A 22,772-nucleotide genomic window follows, 5' to 3' on the forward strand; every position below is an offset into this window, starting at 1 on the left:
ATCACCATACTATTTATTTTTAATAATCCAGAGCCATTTCCTTTTCACTATTTTTGTTGCCTATATAGAGAGGAGAACCACATCATTTAGCAGACACACCTTTTTAAATACAAAAATAGGGTAATTTTCTCCCTGGATTTTTAGTGGTTATGTTAGAATCCTCAGCAATACAGTGAATTCATAATTCTCTTTTTAGGGAATTATATCTGCTGCATGGAATCCATGTTTCTATAATTTCTGAACATTCCCTAAATATACATGTTTATGCTGAAGACCTTTTTTTTTTTTTTGACAAGAGTCTAACTCTGCCACCCAGGCTGAAATGCAGTGGTGCAATCTTGGCTCACTGCAGCCTCCGCCTCGAAGGCTCAAGTGATTCTTATGCCTCAACTTCCCGAGTAGCTGGGATTTATAGCTGGGATTATAGTCTTGCTCTGCACCACCATGCCTGGCTCATTTTTGTATTTTTAGTAGGAACGTGATTTCGCCACGTTGAACATGCTAGTCTTGATCTCCTGGCCTCAGGTGATCCTCCCGCCTAGGTCTCCCAAAGTGTTGAGATTACAGGCATAAGCAATCGAGTCTGGACAAAGTCTCTTATTAAGCTTCTTTTATTAAATTTATTTCTAGGTATTTGAATAATTTTGTTGCTATTTAAATGATTTTTGTTAATTTCATTTTAGATTTTTCTTTGCTAATGCATAAAAATGAAATTGATTTTTGTATATTAATCTTTCATCCTGAAAACTAGCTGAACTCATTTATTTGTTCTAATGTATTTGTTTTGCAAAATAATTTGTTAGGATTTTCTATATAAAATATCACATAACCTACAAGCAGAAATAATTTACCTCTTATTTTGTGATCTTCATGCCTTTTATTTTTTATTATTGTTAATATTATATCTTGCCTGTTTGCCCCGTAAAGAATCAGTTCTATTCAATATTGAATAAAAATGGTTGTAGCAGACATACTTGTCTTGTTTCTGACTTTATTAGGGAAATATTCAGTCTTTCACCATTAAGTATGCTGTCAGCTGTGAAGTTTTCATAGATGACCTTTGTCAAATTGAGGAAGTCCCATTCATTCCCAGATGGTTGAGTATTTTTTATCATGAAAGCATATTGTATTTTTTTCAAGTGCTTTTACTGCATCTATTAAGATGATCATGTGGTTTTAGACATTTATTTCATTAATATGATGCATTACATTGATTTTCATGTGTTAAACGCACCTTGCAATGGTGGGCTAATTCAGTTGATCATTGTGTATAATTATTTTTATATATTGTTGAATTTGATTTGATAGCATTTTGTTGAATACTTTCACATCTATATTTATAACTATATTAGTGTGTAGTTTTATTTTATGGTAACGTCTGTGGTTTTAGTATCAGGGAAATTCTGACCTCATGGAAGGAAATGAGAGTGTTTCCTCTTTTTGTGTTTTTTGGAAAAAGTTGTGAAGGACTGGCATTAATACTCGTTTAAATGGTAAGTAGAATTCAATGGTGAAGCCACTTGGGCTTCTCTCTGTAGGAAGTTTCCTGATTATTGATTCAATCTCTATTCAGATCTCCTAATTCTCTTTGAGTAGGGTACAGTAGTTTCTGTCTTTCTATGAAATTGTCCATTTCATCTAGGCTATTTGTTGGCATACATTTTTTCATACTGTCCTCTTATTCTCTTCTTATCTCTGTAATGACAGTAGTGATAGATTAAGCAAAAGCAAATCAAATTAGGAAGATAACTTCTGATGATAGTGATTTTTGTTTTCTCTCTTTTTTCTTGGTTAACTTAGGAAAAGGTTTCTCCTTTTCTCTGATCTTTTCTGAGTTCCAACTTCCTGTTTTATAGATTTTTTTCTATTGTTTTTCTATGCCTCATTTATTCCCTTTCTAATCTTTATTATTTCCCTCCTACTGTTTGCTTTGGTTTTGATTTTTTTTTTTTTTTTTTTAGTTTCTTTTGGTGGGTAGGGTTTTCTATTTAAAATCTTTCTTCTGTTTTAATATAAATGTTTATACCTATCAGTTTCCCTCTCAGCACTTATTTTGCTGAATTTTGTATATGTATGTATGTTGTGTTTTCACTTTCATTGATCTAAAAACATTTTCTAAATTCCCTTATGATTTCCTCTTTTACTTATTGATTATTTAAAAGTATGATGTTTAATTTTCATACAGTTGTGAATTTCAAAAATTTATTTCTATAATTAATTTCTAATTAATACAATTATAATTCTATCATGGTAGGAAAATGTATTTTTTATTATTTTAATTGTTTAAAATGTATTGAGGCTTGCCTTAGAGCATATCTTATGATGTAACCTGGAAAATGTTCTATGTGCACATGGGATAAACATGCATTCTTCTGTTTTTGGTGGAGTGTTCTTTAAATTATCTGTTAAGTCCAGTGGTTTCATAGTTTTGTTTAAATATTTTATTTCCTTGTTGCTATTCTGCCTGTTTTTTCTATCCATTACTGCAAGTGAGTATTAACATTTTGAACTATAATTGTCTAGCTGCCTACTTGTCTCCTTAATTCTACTAGTTTTTGCTTGGTATATTTTGGGTTTCAGTTGTTAAATGCATCTATGTTTACAACTTTTATATCTTCTTGATGGATCGACTCCATCATCATTATGAAATGTCCTTCTCTATGTATAGCAATATTTTGTTAAAATTTATTTTGTATAATTTTAGAATAAGCACATTAACTACTTTTTTGTGATTATTTTAGTACTTCTGTTATTTTACGTTTAACCTATTTGTATATCTGAATACAAGGTATGTCTCTTGTAGACAGCATAAAGTTGGATCATCGGTTTTTTTATTATTATTGGTTGGTTTTTATCTATTATGTCAATCTGTGCCCTTTGAAGTATTGTATCCATTTATATTTAATTTAATTATTAAGAAAATATAATTTATATCTGCCATTTTACTATTTGTGACTTATATATATTGTATCTCTTATGTTCTTCTATTTCCTCACTACTGCTTTATTTTGTGTTAAATATTTTCTGTATACTATTTTAATTCTTTTGTTGCTTTACCTATATTTCTACATTTTTCAGAAAATTATTTTCTTACTGGTTACACTGGGGATTAAAATTAGCAACTTAATCTAAACAATCTGCTTGGATTATGCCAATGTAATCTCAATAGTATAAAACAAATTTGCTGCAAAATAGCTCCGTTTCCTCCTCCTTTTTGAATTACATTTGTATACATTATAAAGTGAATCTTCACAATTTTATAGCTATTGTTTTATGCAGTTATTCTTTAAATCAGATAACAGAAGATAAATATGTTTATTCTGTCTACTGTATTTACCTATGTAGTTACCTTTACTGGTGCTTTTTATTTTTTTGTATGGACTCCAGTTACTGCCTTCCTGATTCTGCCTCTGCAATTGTAATTTGTTTGCTATTTTCTCACACTAGACTGATTTGTCACCATCAACTATTATTTATCTTAAGTTCTCTTTGAAGAATGCTGAATAAAGAGCAGCAGAAAACTTTGTGGTAAGAGCTGGGAAGGAGAAGGTCTTTCAAAGCCCTTGAAAAGCTGAACTATAGTTTCAGACCCAAGTATCTATTACAGTCCATTCTCAGTACCTCACACTATAGCTGACACAGAGTATGTGCTGAATAAATGTGAAATAAATTAACACAAGCACATGATGATTAAGATTTAGTGTTGAATTATATGAAAGGTCTGAACTAGGAAAAATGCTGACAGATAAATGAAAGGGTCAAGCAAGCTAACTTCTTTAAAAAAAATAAGTTTTAGAAAATAATCTGTAGAATTTCCTGAGTACTCTGGGTCAAATTGCCAAAAAGAGAGAAACAGAGAGAGAGAGAGAGAGAGAGAATTTAAGTAGTTCACAGCAATGTATTAGCTAATTCTTTTAATGAGGCTTAAACTCCTTGAGAAAGTCAGACAAGGACACACAATTTGCTCACTAATAATCTTACACTTACTAATTCAAAAGCACACAACAGATTTCATGCATCTCTGTAATTTTAAGCAAATAGGACAAGCTCTTCATTTGATGGCTCACTTAATGTAGCCTATGGCACACATAATACCTTACAACTTTGTTTATAGACACTGACAGTTGGAAATTGAGAGTTGCTCAAGCAGAATTCTATGTAATCACCCATTTGAGGTTAATTCACTTTATTGTGGCTGCTAAAGTGAGTTCAGCTGAACTTGGCATTTGCCATTCCAATCTGTTTTGTAAATGATTTTAGTTTCACAGCCCAAACATTTTACTGCAAATCTTCTGAATTGTGTGGCTTGCACTAATCAGCATAGTTCATGAAAAGAATGTGGATTATTTCTGAGTCTGTGATGCAATTTATTTTAAACTTTATATCAGAGTTTGGGAAATTTCAAACTACATGCTTAAATGGTAGAAAATTAAATTGTTTGGATTTTGGTGTCACTCATTTATTTAACAAACTTTTAAAAACATTTTCTGTGGCTGGGCGTGGTGGCTCACACCTGTAATCCCAGCACTTTGGGAGGCCAAAGTGGGCAGATCACGAGGTCAGGAGAGCGAGACCATCCTGGCTAGCATGGTGAAACCCTGTCTCTACTAAAAAATACAAAAAATTAGCCGGGCGTGGTGGTGGACACCTGTAGTCCCAGCTGCTCAGGTGGCTGAGGTGAGAGAATGGCGTGAACCCAGGAGGTGGAGCTTGCAGCGAGCCGAGGTCGCGCCACTGCACTCCAGCCTGGGTGACAGAGTGAGACTCTGTCTCAAAGAAAAAAAAAAATTTCTCTGATGGTACCATGTAAACTTTAGGGTAACCATGGTATCATGGTAAAGTTTTACCGTGTTAAAGTAACAAGACAGATACATTACAACCTTTAAAGAGTTTTAAATGTGTGCCAATTTGTAAATAAATGAATAAGAAATTATAATATATTTTATACAACGCACACTAACTAGTAAAAATAAGGAAATAGGGCATAATCTTAACACTGAACATTCCCCAACAAAATCTCAATCCAAATCTAAAACATCTTTATTTCCACATGCTCATTAATTGCTTTTTCCCCTTCAAGAAATTCTAATCCATTTCTACAAACGTTTATCAGAGTAACTGGGCAATAGATTCTCTATGTCCTCTTTTATCTAAATTTCCCCAGCACTTTCTCCTATTCTACTTGCTTTTTCCTTATGAAGAAAGCAACTGATGTGTGCTGAGCATGTGCTATTTCTAGGGGTACAAAGATGACAGCGAGACAATCTTTATCTTAGTAGAGCTGACAGACAAATAAGAAGTACTCTATTGGTATTTCCATGTGCATTTAAAAAAACAGAAACAGTCACATACACCAATTCAACACATGCTCGTTATTTTAGAAATATAAGTACAATTAGTTGAGAGGCAATTATTAAACAACATCTATTAAGATATTTTGTTTAATGAGCACTTTTTATATTTAGGCACTGGAGTTAATTCATCTAAGCAAGCTTATCCAACCCACCTAATATTTTGTTGTTGCAGTTCTGTTTTGGTTTTTTTTTTTTTTTAGGCTTTTAGCAGCCTGAAGCCATGGTTTTTTGTTTCTGTCTCTAGTAATAAGCAGAAAATAGGGATGAGGAATGGGTTTTACTGGCCCAACCAGAAATAGAAACTAAGAACCCACAACTGTGTTCTCTCCCTTGGACACCCCTGAATACATGTAACAAACCTATGAGGAAGATGGTATGTGACCCCATTTTAAAGTTAATAAAGGGAGTCACAGAAATTTAAGTCATTTACAAAATTCATGTAACTACTAAGTGGTGGAGTGAGGATTTAAATTCATGCAGTCTGGCCCTTGTGTTTTTGACTTCTCTGTAGTGTATCATTCCAGATCATTCATCCCCACCTTGTAGGAAGCGCCCCATTGCCCTGTGATGTGTGGTGTCTTTCTGTCAGAGAAGAATGCTTCCCCTCTTCATGGTCAAGTTTAACCACATGACTTGTTTTAGCCAATGAAAAGTGAGATGTAACACATGTCGGTTCATAAAAGACATTAAGAGAAAATATACTTTTCTTCCAGTTTCCTTTTTCTCTCAGTCTCAGAATGGCATGTGCCAGAAAGTACCATTTCTTCAGACTAGGTTCTGGAATAAGAAAACATACGGAGCACAGTGCCCCAGCCAATCCTCACCACTGACCTGTAATATGAGTGAAACAGAACTGTTGTTGCAAACCACATTTTTAAATAGAAGAATAACCTAGCAAAACATGACAGATACAATAATGGGTACTAGGAAACAGGATGCTGTAGTAACAAACACCCTAAAATATAAGCATTGGCTTCATAGGGAGGTGGAGAGTGCTGAGAAAACTATCACCAACATCTAGAAAATCACCACTTATGTGTCATAATGGTCCACATTTGTTTTTATAGTAACAAATGATGGGAAACAAAATTTTAATAAATGTTGCTACTGGTTGCACTTGTAAGGTCATAAAAGAAATGACTTCTTTGTAAAAGTAGAGGAAAGGAGAACATTTGAAATTATGAGCCATGTAGTGTTGAAAAATATGAGTGTTGCTCATATCCAGTCAGTGACAGATGATCTGGAAAAATGCTTTGAATAACAAGGGTTGATTTAAAAAACAAAGACACATCCTCAAAGACCAAATAAAGTGTTTGTGAAATATTTTTAATGAATTAAGGTGACTCCAGTAAATCTTTTCAGTTGGATAAAATGTGTCAGAGAAAACTGACTAATGGCATGGCTTTCCACAAGCCTGATAAACTAAATATTGACGATAAGTTTAAAGAAGGAGGGAAATAGATCTCTGAGAATTATGGCATTTTAAGATACATTTTACAAAATGTGACAGACGGAGCCACATCCTTTTTGTCTCTGTCTTACAAACCACTAAATGTGTTTGTTGGTGATTTGCTTTGCATCATCAAGGTTTAACTTAAATGTTACCTTCCCTGGATTAGATACCCTTTTAGTACATTTTGCTCTGATTCTCTGTGCTTATATTTAAAGAAATTTTCACCCTGCATCTGACCATGTCCCTTCTCTAGACTATGAATTCCTCGATGGCTAAAAGTAGAATTTTTAGCTTTTTTTATGAGAGGTGTATGTGAATGGTTCATGATATATATTTGAGGAATGAATAACTGAGTGAGTGAATACAAACATTCACTGATACAGCAGAATTATCTAACAAAGTGTAGTAACCCCAAATCAGCATTATATAGTTTTTAAAATTATACATTCTGCCTGAGTCATAATCTTCTAAAGAATGAGATATTTGAAGTTGGAGATTTAACCCATATGTTCAAATGTATTAAATAAATCTGATTAAAAATATAACCTTTTAGACTTACAGTCTCAAAAACTCTAAAGGAATTTTTATCTGCTATTTCTCAGAGAAAGCGAAATTAATGTTATGCCTAGACAAAAGTTAATCAATCACAGATGTTAAATTTTGTTTAAAATGTAAAGCACTTTATCAGGTTATAAAATACATTTGCTTAATATTACTCTAAACATACCTAGACATATTTTTATGTCTAGGTTCTCATTATTTTAGAAGAACACACAATATGATAATTTTCTGAACATGTTATGTTGGTTCAATGTATTCTTCAATTTTGTTTATACATGCATCCTAAAAAAAAACACAGGAAAATTATTTGGAAGGAATAGCAAATAACAAATTATATGTGGAGGAATAACACACACAAATTATTTGAAACTACATACCTGTCGACACCAGAGTTTACGAAATATTTGCAGATAAGCCAACACCATAAGACACAGTGGTGCCATATATGTCACCAGAAAGAAACAGATGTGGTACATCTTGGGATAAATTTCACCTGGGATGAAAATCAAAACAACAAAAGCTTACATTATAATTGATGGACTTTTTAAAAAGATACATGTCAATGCTTTTCTTCAAATACATATTTACCTTTTATTTGATGTCATTGTCATATTATATATGCAAAGGGGAAAATAATTCATAATATTTAACAACTTACTTTTACTCAGTATATGTGTATACACATACCAAATGTAAAGTCTTAATTTCACTTAGTGTACTCAGATAAATAACAATTAGTTATTTCTTAATTTGTGCTACCCAAAGTCAAGTGTTCACTTATTTAAAGGCCCTTTATTTGACTTGATTACATCTGCCTAATTAACAAAATTAATTTGGGTTATTCTAAACTTTCATTTACAAAAAGGGACCTGACTCAATGAAAACCTAATAACTAATGCTTTGATTAAAATCAGAAGAAAATATAAACTCAATTGATTCTTCCTTATTAGAATGTAAGTTCCCTGAGAAATGGGAGGCTATTCCCAGTTGTATCTCCAAATACAAATGTGAAAAAAATTTTGAAAACTAAATATGATAAAAATTTGACAATGATTCTTTTTGTTGACTTATTGGAACCTATACAAAATTCCTTCTTAAGCATAGTATGTCTGTGGTGTGTATATGCTTTTATTAAAAATACATATATGCACTTTAAATAACAAGAATTTTAAGGCTTTATAACATTATTTTTCTCCAATCCAATATGAATATTTTCTCACTTGTTAAGCATAAGCACCTCTAGGACTGCAGTAATTTTTTAACTTATCATTAATCCTATGTACACAGATGATACACATCACAGATTAGCCACTTATGAACAAGTCGATTAATGACTTCATGGCATTGTGGTTTAATATTTTAGCTTTTGTAAATTATATTGATTACTAACCTTGTAAATACTTTAGAAGATATATATATATATATATATTCCCTACCTACTACATATTATATGTTCCCTACCTATTTTATATATAATATATATAATTATATATTATATATAGGGAATCTGAATTTATTTCTGTATTTATTTTTTAAAATTTTTTATTCCAATAGGTTTTGGAGGAACAGGTGGTGTTTTTTTTTATTTTGATAGGTTTTAAGGGAACAGGTGGTGTTTGGTTTTACTTCAATAGGTTTTGAGGAAACAGGTGATATTTGGTTACATGAATCTTCAGTGGTGATTTCTGAGATTTTGGTGCATCCATCACCCATGCAGTGTACACTTTACCCAGTCTGTAGTCTTTGATCCTTCACCCCCTCTCCTACACTTTCCCCTGAGTCCCTGAAGTCCGTTTTATGATTCTTATGCCTTTGCATCCTCCCACTTATGAGTGAGAACATATGTTGTTTGGTTTTCCATTCCTGAATTACTTCAATTAGAATAATGGTCTCCAAATCCATCCAGGTTGCTGGGAATGCCGTTATTTCATTCCTTTTTATGGCTGAGTAGTATTCCATGGTATATACATACCACATTTTCTTTATTCACTTATTGATTGATGGGCATTTGGGCTGGTTCTATATTTTTCCATTTGCGAATTGTGTTTACAGTAGTAAACACGTGTGTGCAAGTATCTTTTTAGTATAATGACTTATTTTCCTCTGGGTAGCTACCCAACAGGGAGATTGCTGGATCAAATGGTAGACTGGTTTTAGTTCTTCAAAGAATCGCCACACTGTTTTCCATAGTTGTTATACTAGCTTACATTCCCACCAGCAGTGTAAAAGTGTTCCCTCTCCACCACATTCATGCCAATGTCTTATTTTTTGGCTTTTTGATTATTTGATTATGGCCATTCTTGTAAGAGTGAGGTGGTATTGGCCAGGCGCAGTAATTATAGGCATGAGCCAATACCACCTTACTCTTACAAGTGTTATTCCAATAGCACCTTACTCTTAAAAGTGTTATTACTAATAAAAAAAGTGTTATTACTAATAACACTTTTAAGAGTAAGGTGGTATTGGCTCATGGCTGTAATCCCAGCACTTTGGGAGACCAAGGCAGGAGAACCTCCTGCAGGAGGTTGCAGAGAGCCGAGATAGCACCACTGCACTCCAGCCTGGGTGACAGTGAGAGGCTCCGTCAAAAAAAAAAAAAAAAAGTAAAGTGGTATTGCATTGTGGTTTTGATTTGCATTTCCCTAATTATTAGTGATATTGAACATTTTTTCATATGTTTGTTGGTCATTTATGTATCTTCCTTTGAGAATTGCCTATTCATGTTCTTAGCTAACTTTTGATAGGACTGTTTGCTTCTTTTCTTCCTGATTTGTTTGAGTTCCCTGTAGATTTTAGAATATATTTTTATACTAGCTAGTATTCGAATATGTCACAATGGTCTATCTAGTTTTACTGCAGTGTAAAAGAGGAAACAATATATCCTGCATAGATTCTATAGATAGACATTAAATGTAATAACTCATTATAATTCTAATTGAATGCTAACACAACAGAGGTGTTTTGTTTTTCTTCTAAAAATTACATACTTTATTTTGACTTTTCTATTGGCAAGGAGATTTATCCCATATTATTATTGAAGAATAATGCTATTACCTCTATGCATTTTATTCTTTTCATTACTTCTTAAAAGGGATGTAGAAGCATGAAAGCTTGGTTACATGATTAAATTTGTGATAAGGGCAGTTTATAGTCAGGATTAATCAATAATAATAAGCATGATGATTGTGATAATAATAGATAATATTTATTGAGCAATCATGATTTGATTCTTGCTGAATATATTTTAACATATTTATGAGTTTAATATCCTCCACAATCTTATTTCTATAGCCTGTCTTTAAGATGCAGTTGAGTTTGAGTCTAATGTTCTCCACATTCATCCTAAACCCATCTTATCTTTCAGTTTAGATGTCTTTATCTGCTGCAGTCTTCAGGGGGGTCAGCAGGATGCATGTGTTGGCAGGTCTAAGAGACCAATTTGAGGTGTCATTTGTAGCTTCTCTCTGGCCCAGGTAGCACTCACCTACCTCATCAGTTTCTAACTTCCTTTAAAGTTGATCCTGTAAAACAGACCAGTTACATAAAAAGTGATAACATTCAAGCATTTCTGACTGGAGGAATAACAAACAGTCTTTCACTTTGAAGTGCCACAGCCTACACAGCATTTGTTGGGCCAATTTCAAAGGAATCTGAAAGCGACCTCGGCACTTCCCAGGCACCTAAGAGGCTTTGAACTTTTATTTGTTTTGAAGAAGTGTCACATGAGCTTTCCACATTAAAAAATCTATATAACTTTGAAGCTTACGTACTTGTGAAGCCCTGATGTCTGCGTAAGACAAATTGAGTGGATAGAGGAAAGCAGATTTGACAGGTAACTTTTTTCCACTGCAGCTATGGATAGCATCACGGTGATAACATTTTGGCGTTTTGAATAGATGGTAGCAAAAGCTCCTTATGTGGTTGGTATATTTATGAATAATTAGAAAAAAACATGTAATTGACTGCTAAATGCACATTATGATAATGAACACTGATATGGAAAAAAGATCAAGCAAAATTATACTTCCAGGGTAGGATAGATTGTTTTAATAAGGAGATTATAATAGATAATTGGGGAAACATGATAGTCTTAAATTCCTCATTTTACACTTAGAGTCTAAGCTGATTAAAAAATCAGATATGCCATTGAAATTTTAAATTATGTGTGATGAAAATAAAGTATTTCTGCACTTCATAAGGAATGTCTTCAATGTATTTAAGACATTTGTATATAACCTAGAATATAGCTACACAAACTTTGTTCCATATATGCATTACTTTAATTTTTAAAAAGTATTTAAATATTGATAATCATTAAAAATTACTGTTTTTACTCGATGAATAAGCACAATCTAAATAAATGTTTTATATATATATATATATATATATATATATATATATGAAACTAACTAATAAGGAACAAATGTGGATCTTTAGTCTTTGAAATCAGAGATTAAAGAGTCATATCATATATTTGACAGGCAAAACTTCATTTCTGTCAGATGAGTTAAGGTTCATTATTCAGCCAGCATGTTATCTTAATTATCTAGAAACTACAAACATTCCTCTTTTCATGGTACACGTATCAGGAATTCAGTGAACAAGTACATTAAATATAATTTCTCAATATTCAACTTGACTGTCTTTTCAAAGTTTAGGGGTGCATTAAATTTACCTAATGTTTAACATGTTTTAATATCTTCTCCCTAACAAATAGGTTTAATAAATCTTCCCATTAATAGACATATACACATATTTATATGCTTTCAAACCTCATAACAGGCCAGATGCCATAATTACTTTGACTGTAAAAAGGGTTCCAATTTTTTCGCCCACCAAAGAACAATTTCTCAGTAATATTCAAAAAGAGAGATATTACTAATCTCCAGTGTTCAGAACAATTGACCAACAGTACATGATAATTAAACTCTGAATGAATGGTGAAGAAATTATAACTTTGATTGAGTGTATAAAAAGAGTTATTTTCTTTCTTTTTGGAGATAGGGTCTTGCTCTGTCACCCAGGCTGGAGTGCAGTGCCGTGATCTCGGCTCACTGCAACCTCCTCCTTTTGGTTTCAAGCTATTCTGCCTCAGCCTCCTGAGTAGCTGGAATTACAGGCACCTGCCACCACACTGGGCTAATTTTTGTATCTTCAGTAGAGACAAGGTTTCACCATGTTGGCCAGACTGGTTTCGAACTCCTGACCTCATGATCCACCCGTCTCGGCCTCCCAAAGTGCTGGGATTACAGGTGTGAGCCACCACACCCGGCAAAGAGTTTCCTTCTATAGGATCTTTCCTGTAGAACTATGCATTTACAAACCAAGCAATCAAGAATTGTGGGTTAATTAAAAAATTTTAAAAGTATGAAATGATGAGACTGAAGCAAAGAGTGAACACATACAAATGTATATTTTAAAGATTATTAAAATAAGTATTAACATTCTTTATATGTTCTTGAGTGTTGTGTGTGTCTGCCAGAAATCATGGCTTACGGTTCTTTTCAGGAAAAAGTAACGGGCAATAATGAATAGAATTAGTTTTAGAAATCATTTATCCATACATAATTACATATTTCTGGTAAATATTTTAGTTAGAGTTCTCAGTTATTTTGCACCATGAGTAAAACAGCATTTACAGAACTTTTCCAAAAGTTATTTGATAGATATGTATCAACTGGCCAAATTGCTTTTCTGAATTTTTTTCCACTGCAATATTGGTTGTAGGATAATTATGATATCACTCTCTATTTTTATAACTACATTGTTGATTTAACTTAGAATAAAGATAAGAAACACAGATTATGAATTAATCTCAAATAGAAGGTATTTTACAATAGTCTTTAAAAGCAGGCTAAATGACAGTTGGCTTTTAAAAATGTTTGAATTTAGAGAGCCGACACTGTAAAATATACTTTCCTATAGTTTTTTAAGTTGTGACAATCACACATATGCAAAGGTTTAACATTATAAGTTGAACATGGACTTATAAATAGTTTACATGAACAATGATTTTACATGCTATGTAAAAATCATCATAATAAATGTCTAAGAAAAAAGACAAAAATCTGCTTTGAATTATTTTGTGTTTCTTAAAAACGTGAAGTTATTAGCAATTTCATTTAATATTTAAATGACTGTAGAGCTTTTATTAAGTTGGATTTTGTAGATAATCACTTCAATCCAATAATACTTAACTTTCGTGTTTATAAGCATTTAATTATAGGCTATTTATAAAATCGCCTTCAAATAGTGTTCTTAAATGACTTCTGTAGGCTAAGTTTAGATTTTTAAGTATTCAACAATCATTTTCTTTTTTTTTATGAAAATGTCCATACTAGAGTTATGTAATAAAATATCAGAGTAGAAATGAGTTTTATGTATTTATATTGACCACTCAGAGGTAATTTAAACATCATACATCTGTTTACTTAGTCATAATAGCTGAACAGGATTCCATGGCATTGCAATCTTTTTGTTAATGGAGGTTACCGTTACTTGATTATTCAGGGAAACATTAAAAAAAAGAAAAGCTTATAAAAGCAACCCATAAACATATAAGTGAAACTAATTGCCAGAATATTAGAGAAAATACTGCTGACACATATTGAAAAATATTTTTATATTTTATCTAATTGCAATATCTATAAAACTTAAGGAATCCCAACTTACAAGTTGGAAACTTTAGGTTTAAATGTACCTATTTGCTTCATAATCTTGAAAAAATAATATAATCTTTCTAGGGCTAAATTTAGTCTTGAATTTAGTACAGGATTCTGAGAAAGACCTTTTTAAGCTTTCTAAATATAAATCAGTGTAAAAGAATTATATAAGAGACATGTCACAGTCAGTCCCCAACCCATCTTCTTTCAAAGCTCAATTATTTAGACTACCTGCCCCGATGTTCCAGAAACTACAAGTTCTGACTCACTTTCTCTCTTCTTTGTAATGTAGTATCCATGATGTGGATTTTCTTACTTTCTGGACATCATTTGCCCTCTTCTCAGTCTTGATAATTTTTGCTTATCTTTAATGTTTTGCTGGAATGCTGGCAGCTCCTCCGTAAACTTTTGTTCAAATGGCCAGAACTGAGTGTGTTCTCTCATTTGTGTTCCCAGCACTTTGTGTATAAATATATTAAAATACTGATTATCCCATGAAAATTTGTTTATTGGTCTTTGAGCCTTATTATATAGAGTGTGCTCCCTTAAGCAGAGTCTGTTTCTCTCCAGGTGGACACAATGCCTGACATGTACTAAGTTCTCAAGGTGTTGTTTGAGTGTTAAATAAATGGAACATAAGACAATGAATATTGCTACCATTTTGAAAATTTCCATTTATTTTGTTTTTATCTGCACTATTAATTGGGAAAATTGGAAAAAACAAAAAATGATCCAGACAAAAATACAGCAAAAAAAAAGTTGCAATGTTAAAAAGGAAAAGTAAATCCCAATAAAAGAGAGATATTTGATGTTTGGTGTAATAGATAAAGCAAATTGTAAAATTTTAGTTATTATAGGTCTTACAACAATATATGAAATAATCTCAACCTCTGTTAAATATTATCTTGCTGTAGATGTATCCTGTAGTATATGCCTAATATATCAGTGATTGACTTTTTTTCCTTGCGGTGTTCTAATACAAACACCAAGGTAGGAAACAACAGAACTTCAAAGATTACAGTATTTAAGAATATTATCCATAATCAATTCCTGGTGTGCACTGCTTGTTTTGATAAATCTTTCTAATAAAAAACAATTTTAATGTATGAATTCCCTAAATATGAGCTATTTTAGTATACATATCTAGAAGAGGTCAGATTGTATTTTTTTTTTCAGATTACATGTGATATATTGGAATCAGTGCATGCTATACTGAAATGTAGTTATTTTATTTTGTCATTCTTTCCTGTGCCCGGATTTGTGCTAGCACCAGGTGTTGATTGCAGTGTTCTCACTATTACACAAAAACCTCAGACTGACTCTAAGAATTTCGAACCAAAGAAACATAAAGCCTTCAAACCTGATTGTTCAAATTTCACATCATACATGTCAGATGGGAAACCAGATTGATTCATAATTAATATAATTCTTAAACTGGATAATAATTATGCTAGTAACAAAACTCATCAATTGAATGTATTATGAATAGAGAAAACAAATTTGTATTATTTGACTTAGAGAACCACATGCTGACTCTGGTCATGTTCCCAGGACCATGTGACCCAGGACATGGTCTTAAAATGAAAAAATTCAGTTGTATTTGAAGCCCATTAGGGACATTCAGACTAGACAACACAGTGTTGAACCATCTTTTAAATCATGGATCATTCCAGAATACATAATTGGATTTGTATTCCATATTGCTTTTTGTTTAAAGAGTTTAACAAAAACTAAAATAACCAAATCTTAATTGCAGAACAGTCTCCTTTCATTTCCTATCTGAAAGATACGAAAATGCCGGGCGCGGTGGCTCAAGCCTGTAATCCCAGCACTTTGGGAGGCCGAGACGGGCGGATCACAAGGTCAGGAGATCGAGACCATCCTGGCTAACACGGCGAAACCCCGTCTCTACTAAAAACACAAAAAATTAGCCGGGCGAGGTGGCGGCGCCTGTGGTCCCAGCTACTCGGGAGGCTGAGGCAGGAGAATGGCGGGAACCCGGGAGGCGGAGCTTGCAGTGAGCTGAGATCTGGCCACTGCACTCCATCCTGGGCGACAGAGCGAGACTCCGTCTCAAAAAAAAAAAAAAAAAAAAAAAAAAAAAAGATACGAAAATGAGAAAATAGTAGATAACATTTCCAAAGGATTCAGATAGGTAGAGTTATTCTGTAAAATTGTTTTGAAATTCAAGTTGGTTTTCATGCTCTTGCAAAACTGTATTCACAAATGTCAATAAAATATATAAGCCCAGCTTTACAATGGCTATGCTAATCCAATTTTCAATTTGCTGCTGTAATGTAAATGTCAGTTCATGGGCCATCAGGTACTTACCACCCCAGCGCTCATCACACACTGTAAAGAGGGTGGTTTTATTGGCTAAGCCCGGGAACATGGAGCTGCACTCCATAACGATGGCCTGAGGAATCATTATAATGCAGGAGACAATCCAGATGATGACAATGCTGTTACGGGCCCGCTTTGCTGTGCTCTTAAACATCAAAGGGTGACAGATTGCATACCACCGATCCAAGGCGATACAGCTCAGTGTGAGGACAGACACAGACACTGACACGGTCTAGAGAAAAGAAAAATCATAGTAATGGAGAAGCACCAGCTGTTAAAAGAGTTACTCTTAATATATTTACTACGTGAGAAAGGTAGTCATGACATATAAGCAAATTCAAAGTTGCCAAAAAAAAAAAAAAAATGCATGCAAGTGCTTTCTATTTAAAAAAAAATTTGTCCTATAACTTTTCCATTGATTGGAAGAAATCATACCCTCATATAGAAAAAATAAAATAAAACACATATGTTTAGTCCAAACTGGAAAAGCCTCACTTAAAAGAAAAATATGTCTTTCTTTTAAATTATCATATAGACATTTGATTTAAATTATATTTAATTAACATTTTTTAATTATAGGTAGCTTATTTCATATTTTCAAATAATAAGGGCTATTTGTACATCAGTGCATTTTCAACATGTAGCACCCTAGGAAAGTTACGAGTCATGTTAAAAGAGAATTCTGTATGTGAATCTCCTTACGACAGTTTGCTTACTGCTAGCCTAGGCAATGTGACTCCAAAAACTAGATAAGCTCACCCAGTCAAAATTTTTATATGATTAACAACACCACAAATCATTCTTTAACTTGGCACTTTAAGGAAATAACAACAGCAGCAAAAAAAAAAAAAAAAAAAAGTTAAAAATGTCTACATCCACATGATTAGTTGATGTAATTATGTTCAATGTGCTTTCTTATACTGGATGAAATATTGATTCTGATATCAGTCTCAGAATCCCCTCTCCCTTTAAAAGACTTTTGATTTCTTTTACATTTTTTTTTTACAGATTGTTATTTATTTTCTTTTCAGCAAGTATAAGGTAGTAAATTATTCACTGAATTTGCTTATTGATCGTCTGTTTTCTCTATTGGAACAAAGCTCTATGCTAGGAGGGACTGCTTCTGTTTTTTTCACAACTGTGTCACCAATATCTGATACAACATTTGATGTCCATTATGCATTTAATAAATATTTTCTTTTTAACTTCTATTTTAATTTCAGGGGTACGTGTGCAGGTTTGTTACATAGGTAAATGTCTGTCATGGGGTTTTGTTGTACAGATTATTTCATCACCCAGGTATTAAGCCAAGTATCCATTGCTTATTTTTTCTGATCCTCTCTCTCCTTCCACCCTCTACCCTCTGAAAGGCCTCAGTTCTCACTTATAAATGAGAACATGTGGTATTTGATTTTCTGTTCCTGCATTTGTTTGCTAAGGATAACGGCCTCCAGCATCATTCATGTTGCTGCAAAGGACATGATCTCATTCTTTTTTATGGCTACATAGTATTCCATGGTGTATATGCACCACATTATCTTTATCCAGTCTATCATTGATGGACATTTAGGTTGATTCCACATTTTTGTTATTGTGAATAGTATTGCAACGAATGTATACTTGCATGTCTTTAAAACAAATATTTGTTAATCCATTAATAGTGGTGAGCTTTAATTGAAGACAGTAGACGTAGTCCAGTCATCTTCCTCTATTTTTCTGTCCTGGTTATACTGATCTCATAATATGTGGAAAGGGTAGATATCTCAGTCTTTTACATGAGTACCTTTCTTGTTGATATGTTGATTATAGGTACAAACGAGTGAAAGAGATCTAAGAGCCAGTGCAACAGTGCAGGAAGTCTCTGGGCTGTCAGGATGATCTATCTGTTCTCTCTCTCTGATCAGCTAGCTGCACACTATTGACTCACTCACTTTACAGCTTTGGGCCTAACGTGTGTGTTGTGTGTTGTGTGTTGTTGTGTGTGTGTGTGTATGCTAAATGAAGGAAATCAACAGGATAAGATTCTTACCAACTATTATTCTTTTGTTTCTCTATGGGAGAAGCAGAAGAGTATAGTTGGAATCAAGTTGCAACCAGGTTTTCTGGGCATGAATCCCATCTGACTTACAGAGTGATCTTAGGGAGGTTATTTAACCTCTCCATTCCTCAGTTTTCTCATCTGTAAAGTGTGGATGATTAATAGTACTTAACCATGGAATTGTATGGACAGTTAGTTGAGATGAAAATGTCTATTCCAGGGCTGGCATGTAAGTGCTGTGTGTTTGCTGTTACTTATGATTATAATAATAATTACAATAATGATTATACTATTAGTTTTATCTTTCATTCTTGAGCTTGAAGTTCTATATTTTAATTGGAACAGATAGCTTTTCAAAGAATATTCATAAAATTACAAGTGAAAGCCTAACCTTTGCTAAATTATTGGAGACTAATATCATTTTGAGTGTAATTTTAAAGGGCTGGACTCTGTGAGAATGGGCTTAAGTTGATTAGTGACTCCTGGAAATTTCTTAGTGCTACCTTAGAGTACCTTCAATTTCCTTTCTCAAACCAATCTCACCTTATTCTCTACACCCTCCATTCCTTCTCTGCAAATAAGTTAAGCACCTCAGGCCCCTCAATACCATTGCTAACCTGGGAATAGAACTGTGGTTGTATAGATTTGCACAGTAGCCTTTTCATAGCTTCTGGGCTAGAGATATATTAATCCTCTCTAGCAACTAGAAGTACAAAGTGTTCATCAAGGCTTAGCAATTTATAATCCATTAATCTAATCAACATGGATAAATGGGATAGATGTAGCATGGTTCAAATATGAATGTCATTTCTAGTGTTTCCTAATGCCATTAGGTCATAATGATCAATTCATATCAGTTCACTTGAAAGACTGACATCCAGCACCAACAGTGACCCAGGGAACACTGCCCTTCACCACACAGAAAAGTGGGGAATATGCTAGTGTGATTTATCTAACAGTAGAATGAACCAATCCATTGAATGAACCCTTGACAATCAGTGAGTTAATATTCATTGTTTGAACTACTATATTTGCTTCTGCATTTGACACATTAATATACAATTATGTGCAGTGTATACAATTTTCTTGGAGGTGATATAAAATTGCATTTTATCATGAGTAATTATAAGTGAAAGTTTTGTTATTGCTTTTAACTTCTAAGCGTGAACTTCTGGGTGTCTTTTTCATTTGGATTCCGATATTAGCTCAAGTCAGTCTAATAGTAAGTCATTTGAGAAGTGAATCTAGTGTGGATTATGAATGTTGAGAATGAAGTGGAGAGATAATGGGAATTTTCTTCTGCCTTCAGGTATTTGGCCTTTGACCTATACTATGGGCACCCTTCACACTGGGTAGTATTTGGAGATTTCCTTTAGTAGAGAAGTCCACTGTTTTATACTAGCAAATAGATATGTCAAGGTGATCTTAAATATTCACTATAAGGAGAAAGGAAAATTTTGCCAAATCACAGATTTGGATGATAAACACTAATAGGTAGAAAGGTTGCCAAGTATGACTGAAAGAGAGGGAGCTTGTTTGACCACCCATTCCCCACCTCCCACATCTCACTTGGCTTTTTTTTTTTTTTTTTAAACATTTTCTGTGTAGGGCTTCTTCTGCAGTTAAAAAAGAAAAATCACTCTGAAAAAGTAACCAATGCTATTGTCATTGTTGGAAGAGAAGTGAAATACATGATAATTATTCAGCAAATAACCAAATACATATTAATTGTCTTGGAGTTATACAATTATTAAAGATACAAAAGAGTCATTTTAATTATTTGGCCAAGCTTTATAACGTTTGTGAGACTTTTAAGATTTTTGTGCATTTGCCAATGTGTTACAGCATATCACTCATAAATCTAAAGGCTGTATTGTACTTAGAAGAAAAAGAACATATAAATTATAACAAATTAGTAAATGCCCAAATAATCTAAAATGCAACCAAATAACTTTAAAATGTGGCTGGACATGATGTAATGTGTTTTAAAATATTCAGTAAGACATAAATATCATATCAGGGATATAAGTCATTCATTTCAAAATGTCACAACTAGGGAGAAAAACTGCTCAAATTTAAATTATATGTTTATTGCCCATCGGCACTATTCATTGCATTTGGGAAAATTCTATGAAAAATGAGGCAATAAATATCAAGAATTTTGAAATACTAGTTTTACCCATGCACAAATCTCTTGGTGCATTTACACCCTTCGGTTAAGAAGTAATGTTGGATGGCGTAACAAATGGATCTAGTCTTTTGCATCATGTGATCACCCAGTAGTTTTCTTTCCTTGCTCTATGGAGAAGAGGATCAGCTAAGGAACTGATTAGATCAGACACTGTGTGTGGAGAGGCAGACAGAATTCTTCCAGAGATGAGGATATTCCTTGGACTGTAAGATTTGTTAAGTAGTTCTGCTGTGTGAAAGACACTCATGCCCTGCATCACTAGCTGGTTACATTGCTTCCATTCTGTCCTCTAGTGCAAATACTCACAGGAAACTCTGAGATGCCTGCTCTGCAGAAAGCTATCGCTCTGCATTAGCACATGATTGCACCTGCCCTTATCATTTCACCTATCACCAGGGAATCTTCTGATTCACAGAGAGAACATGAAATGTTCCCAGTCGAAGACTCTTGGCAACTGCAGCCATACCAAAACTTAAGAGAATCCTCAAAATATTCTCCTGGGTAGTTATTGAAACCGGGAGAGGTAAAAGGCTTTCTGGAAGTACCACAGAGATAATGAAATATTAGAATTATCTGAAATGTATTATTTTCCTAGTGCCTCTGTGCAAACACCACCAGAGCCATTCATTTCTTAGTAACTTTTCTTCTATGAGGATATTTTTCTCTGTTGTCCCATGTACTATTTCCTCAAAACAATGTGCTACTGTTCATTTTGTAATCCATTCATGATTTTCAGCAGGCTGACCCAAACTAGCTTTATAATTAAACATAATATATGCATGGAGCTTATAACTTCTATAGTATTTTCCACTTACTATTCTATAAAAAAGTGTTTAACCTTAAATTTTTTTCACTTCTTTTTATAAGAGGTAACTGAGGAACTATTGAACTAAATATCTCTTTGCAACATTTCATTCAGCATAATGTCTAGTAATAGGCTATTTATGCCCCCCCACACTAATTTTTTGTTACTGGGAGATTATTTTCTGTTTCCTTAAAATATTATAATCACCATCTGGGAGACTGCATGGAGTAACAACTGAGGATGCCGGAAGACTATGGGAAGACAAGTAGAGAGTGGTCACCATTTCACTTGCTGTCCAATTCGTAAGGGAAATCCATCCTTTAGGATGGATGTATGAATGTGAACATCATCTTATGAATCTTTTGTTTAAGAATTTTAGAGCTATAATAACAATCAGAACACTAATCTCTGAAAGTATTCGTTCTTAATTACTGAAATGGCAATTAAATGGAAAAAAGAAGCTGTTTTCACTCTTAAGGAAAGAAAAACAACTACTAATGATGATTCTGATGCTGATAATTGATGTTTATTGAGAACATACTGTTTTTATAAAATCATCATCTTCCAGAGGGTAATCACCGAGCCAAGTTATTTATATTAATTATCTAAGTAAATGGTCACAGCAACCATATGAGGTAGATCTCATTAAAATTATCCTTTTAGATAAGTGAATTACAACTATTTGGCTTGATAGCATACAATTGGTGAATGGCAGAATGGAGATTCCAAATCTGGTAGTTTGAATTAGAATCTACACTAAAATCTGTTCATGGCACTGATTTGACCGAGTAGGTCTTAATTCTTCAGTATAAAATAAAATCACTGGTAAAAACAAATATTCTCAATGATTTGGACTGGAAGATAATTAATTGGTTCAAGAGAAAGATCAATAATTGGTTTGGGGACATCATTAATTGGTTAAATCATTAATTGGTTCAAGGTTCTTATTTAACAATGGGGAAATTAGGAATCAAAAAAGTTTGTGCAAAATCAAACTTTTGAAATCAAACAACGAATCAAAAAAGTTGTGCAAGTATACATATGTAACAAACCTGCACGTTATGCACATGTACCCTACAACTTAAAGTATAATAATAATAAATAAATTTAAAAAAATAAATAAATGAATAATATCTAAAGCTGAAATTAAAAAAAAAAATTTTTGTGCAGCATCTAATGATGATTTGGCAGATTGTTGCTTTATTTTTACCCAGAACTTCACTCATTTCCCCATAAATTCTCAAGTATTATTTTCCTTCAGTTTGCCAATGCCTTAGGCAAATATATTTCTCAATTCACTAGTTAATTTACCATAAGGGTCATGGCTATGACTGAACATTTTTTTAGTAGCTTCAAAAAAACATA

The 22,772-nt window shown here is 33.2% G+C and overlaps 1 protein-coding gene across 2 annotated transcripts in view; it reads right to left on the reverse strand.

Moving 5' to 3' along the window:
- The window catches only part of HCRTR2 (hypocretin receptor 2), a 118,591-nt gene that overhangs the window by 15,602 nt on the left and 80,217 nt on the right, over nucleotides 1-22,772 (reverse strand). For both annotated transcript variants that reach the window (XM_015449292.4, XM_015449293.4), the window contains exons 3-4: nucleotides 16,362-16,605; nucleotides 7,746-7,861 (exon numbers count right to left, since the gene is read on the reverse strand). In XM_015449292.4, coding sequence (XP_015304778.1) covers nucleotides 7,746-7,861; nucleotides 16,362-16,605 — 360 coding nt within the window. The remainder of the gene's footprint in view (nucleotides 1-7,745; nucleotides 7,862-16,361; nucleotides 16,606-22,772) is intronic.

This window comes from Macaca fascicularis, chromosome 4 (assembly GCF_037993035.2).
Source record: "Macaca fascicularis isolate 582-1 chromosome 4, T2T-MFA8v1.1".
NCBI lineage: Eukaryota > Metazoa > Chordata > Mammalia > Primates > Cercopithecidae > Macaca > Macaca fascicularis.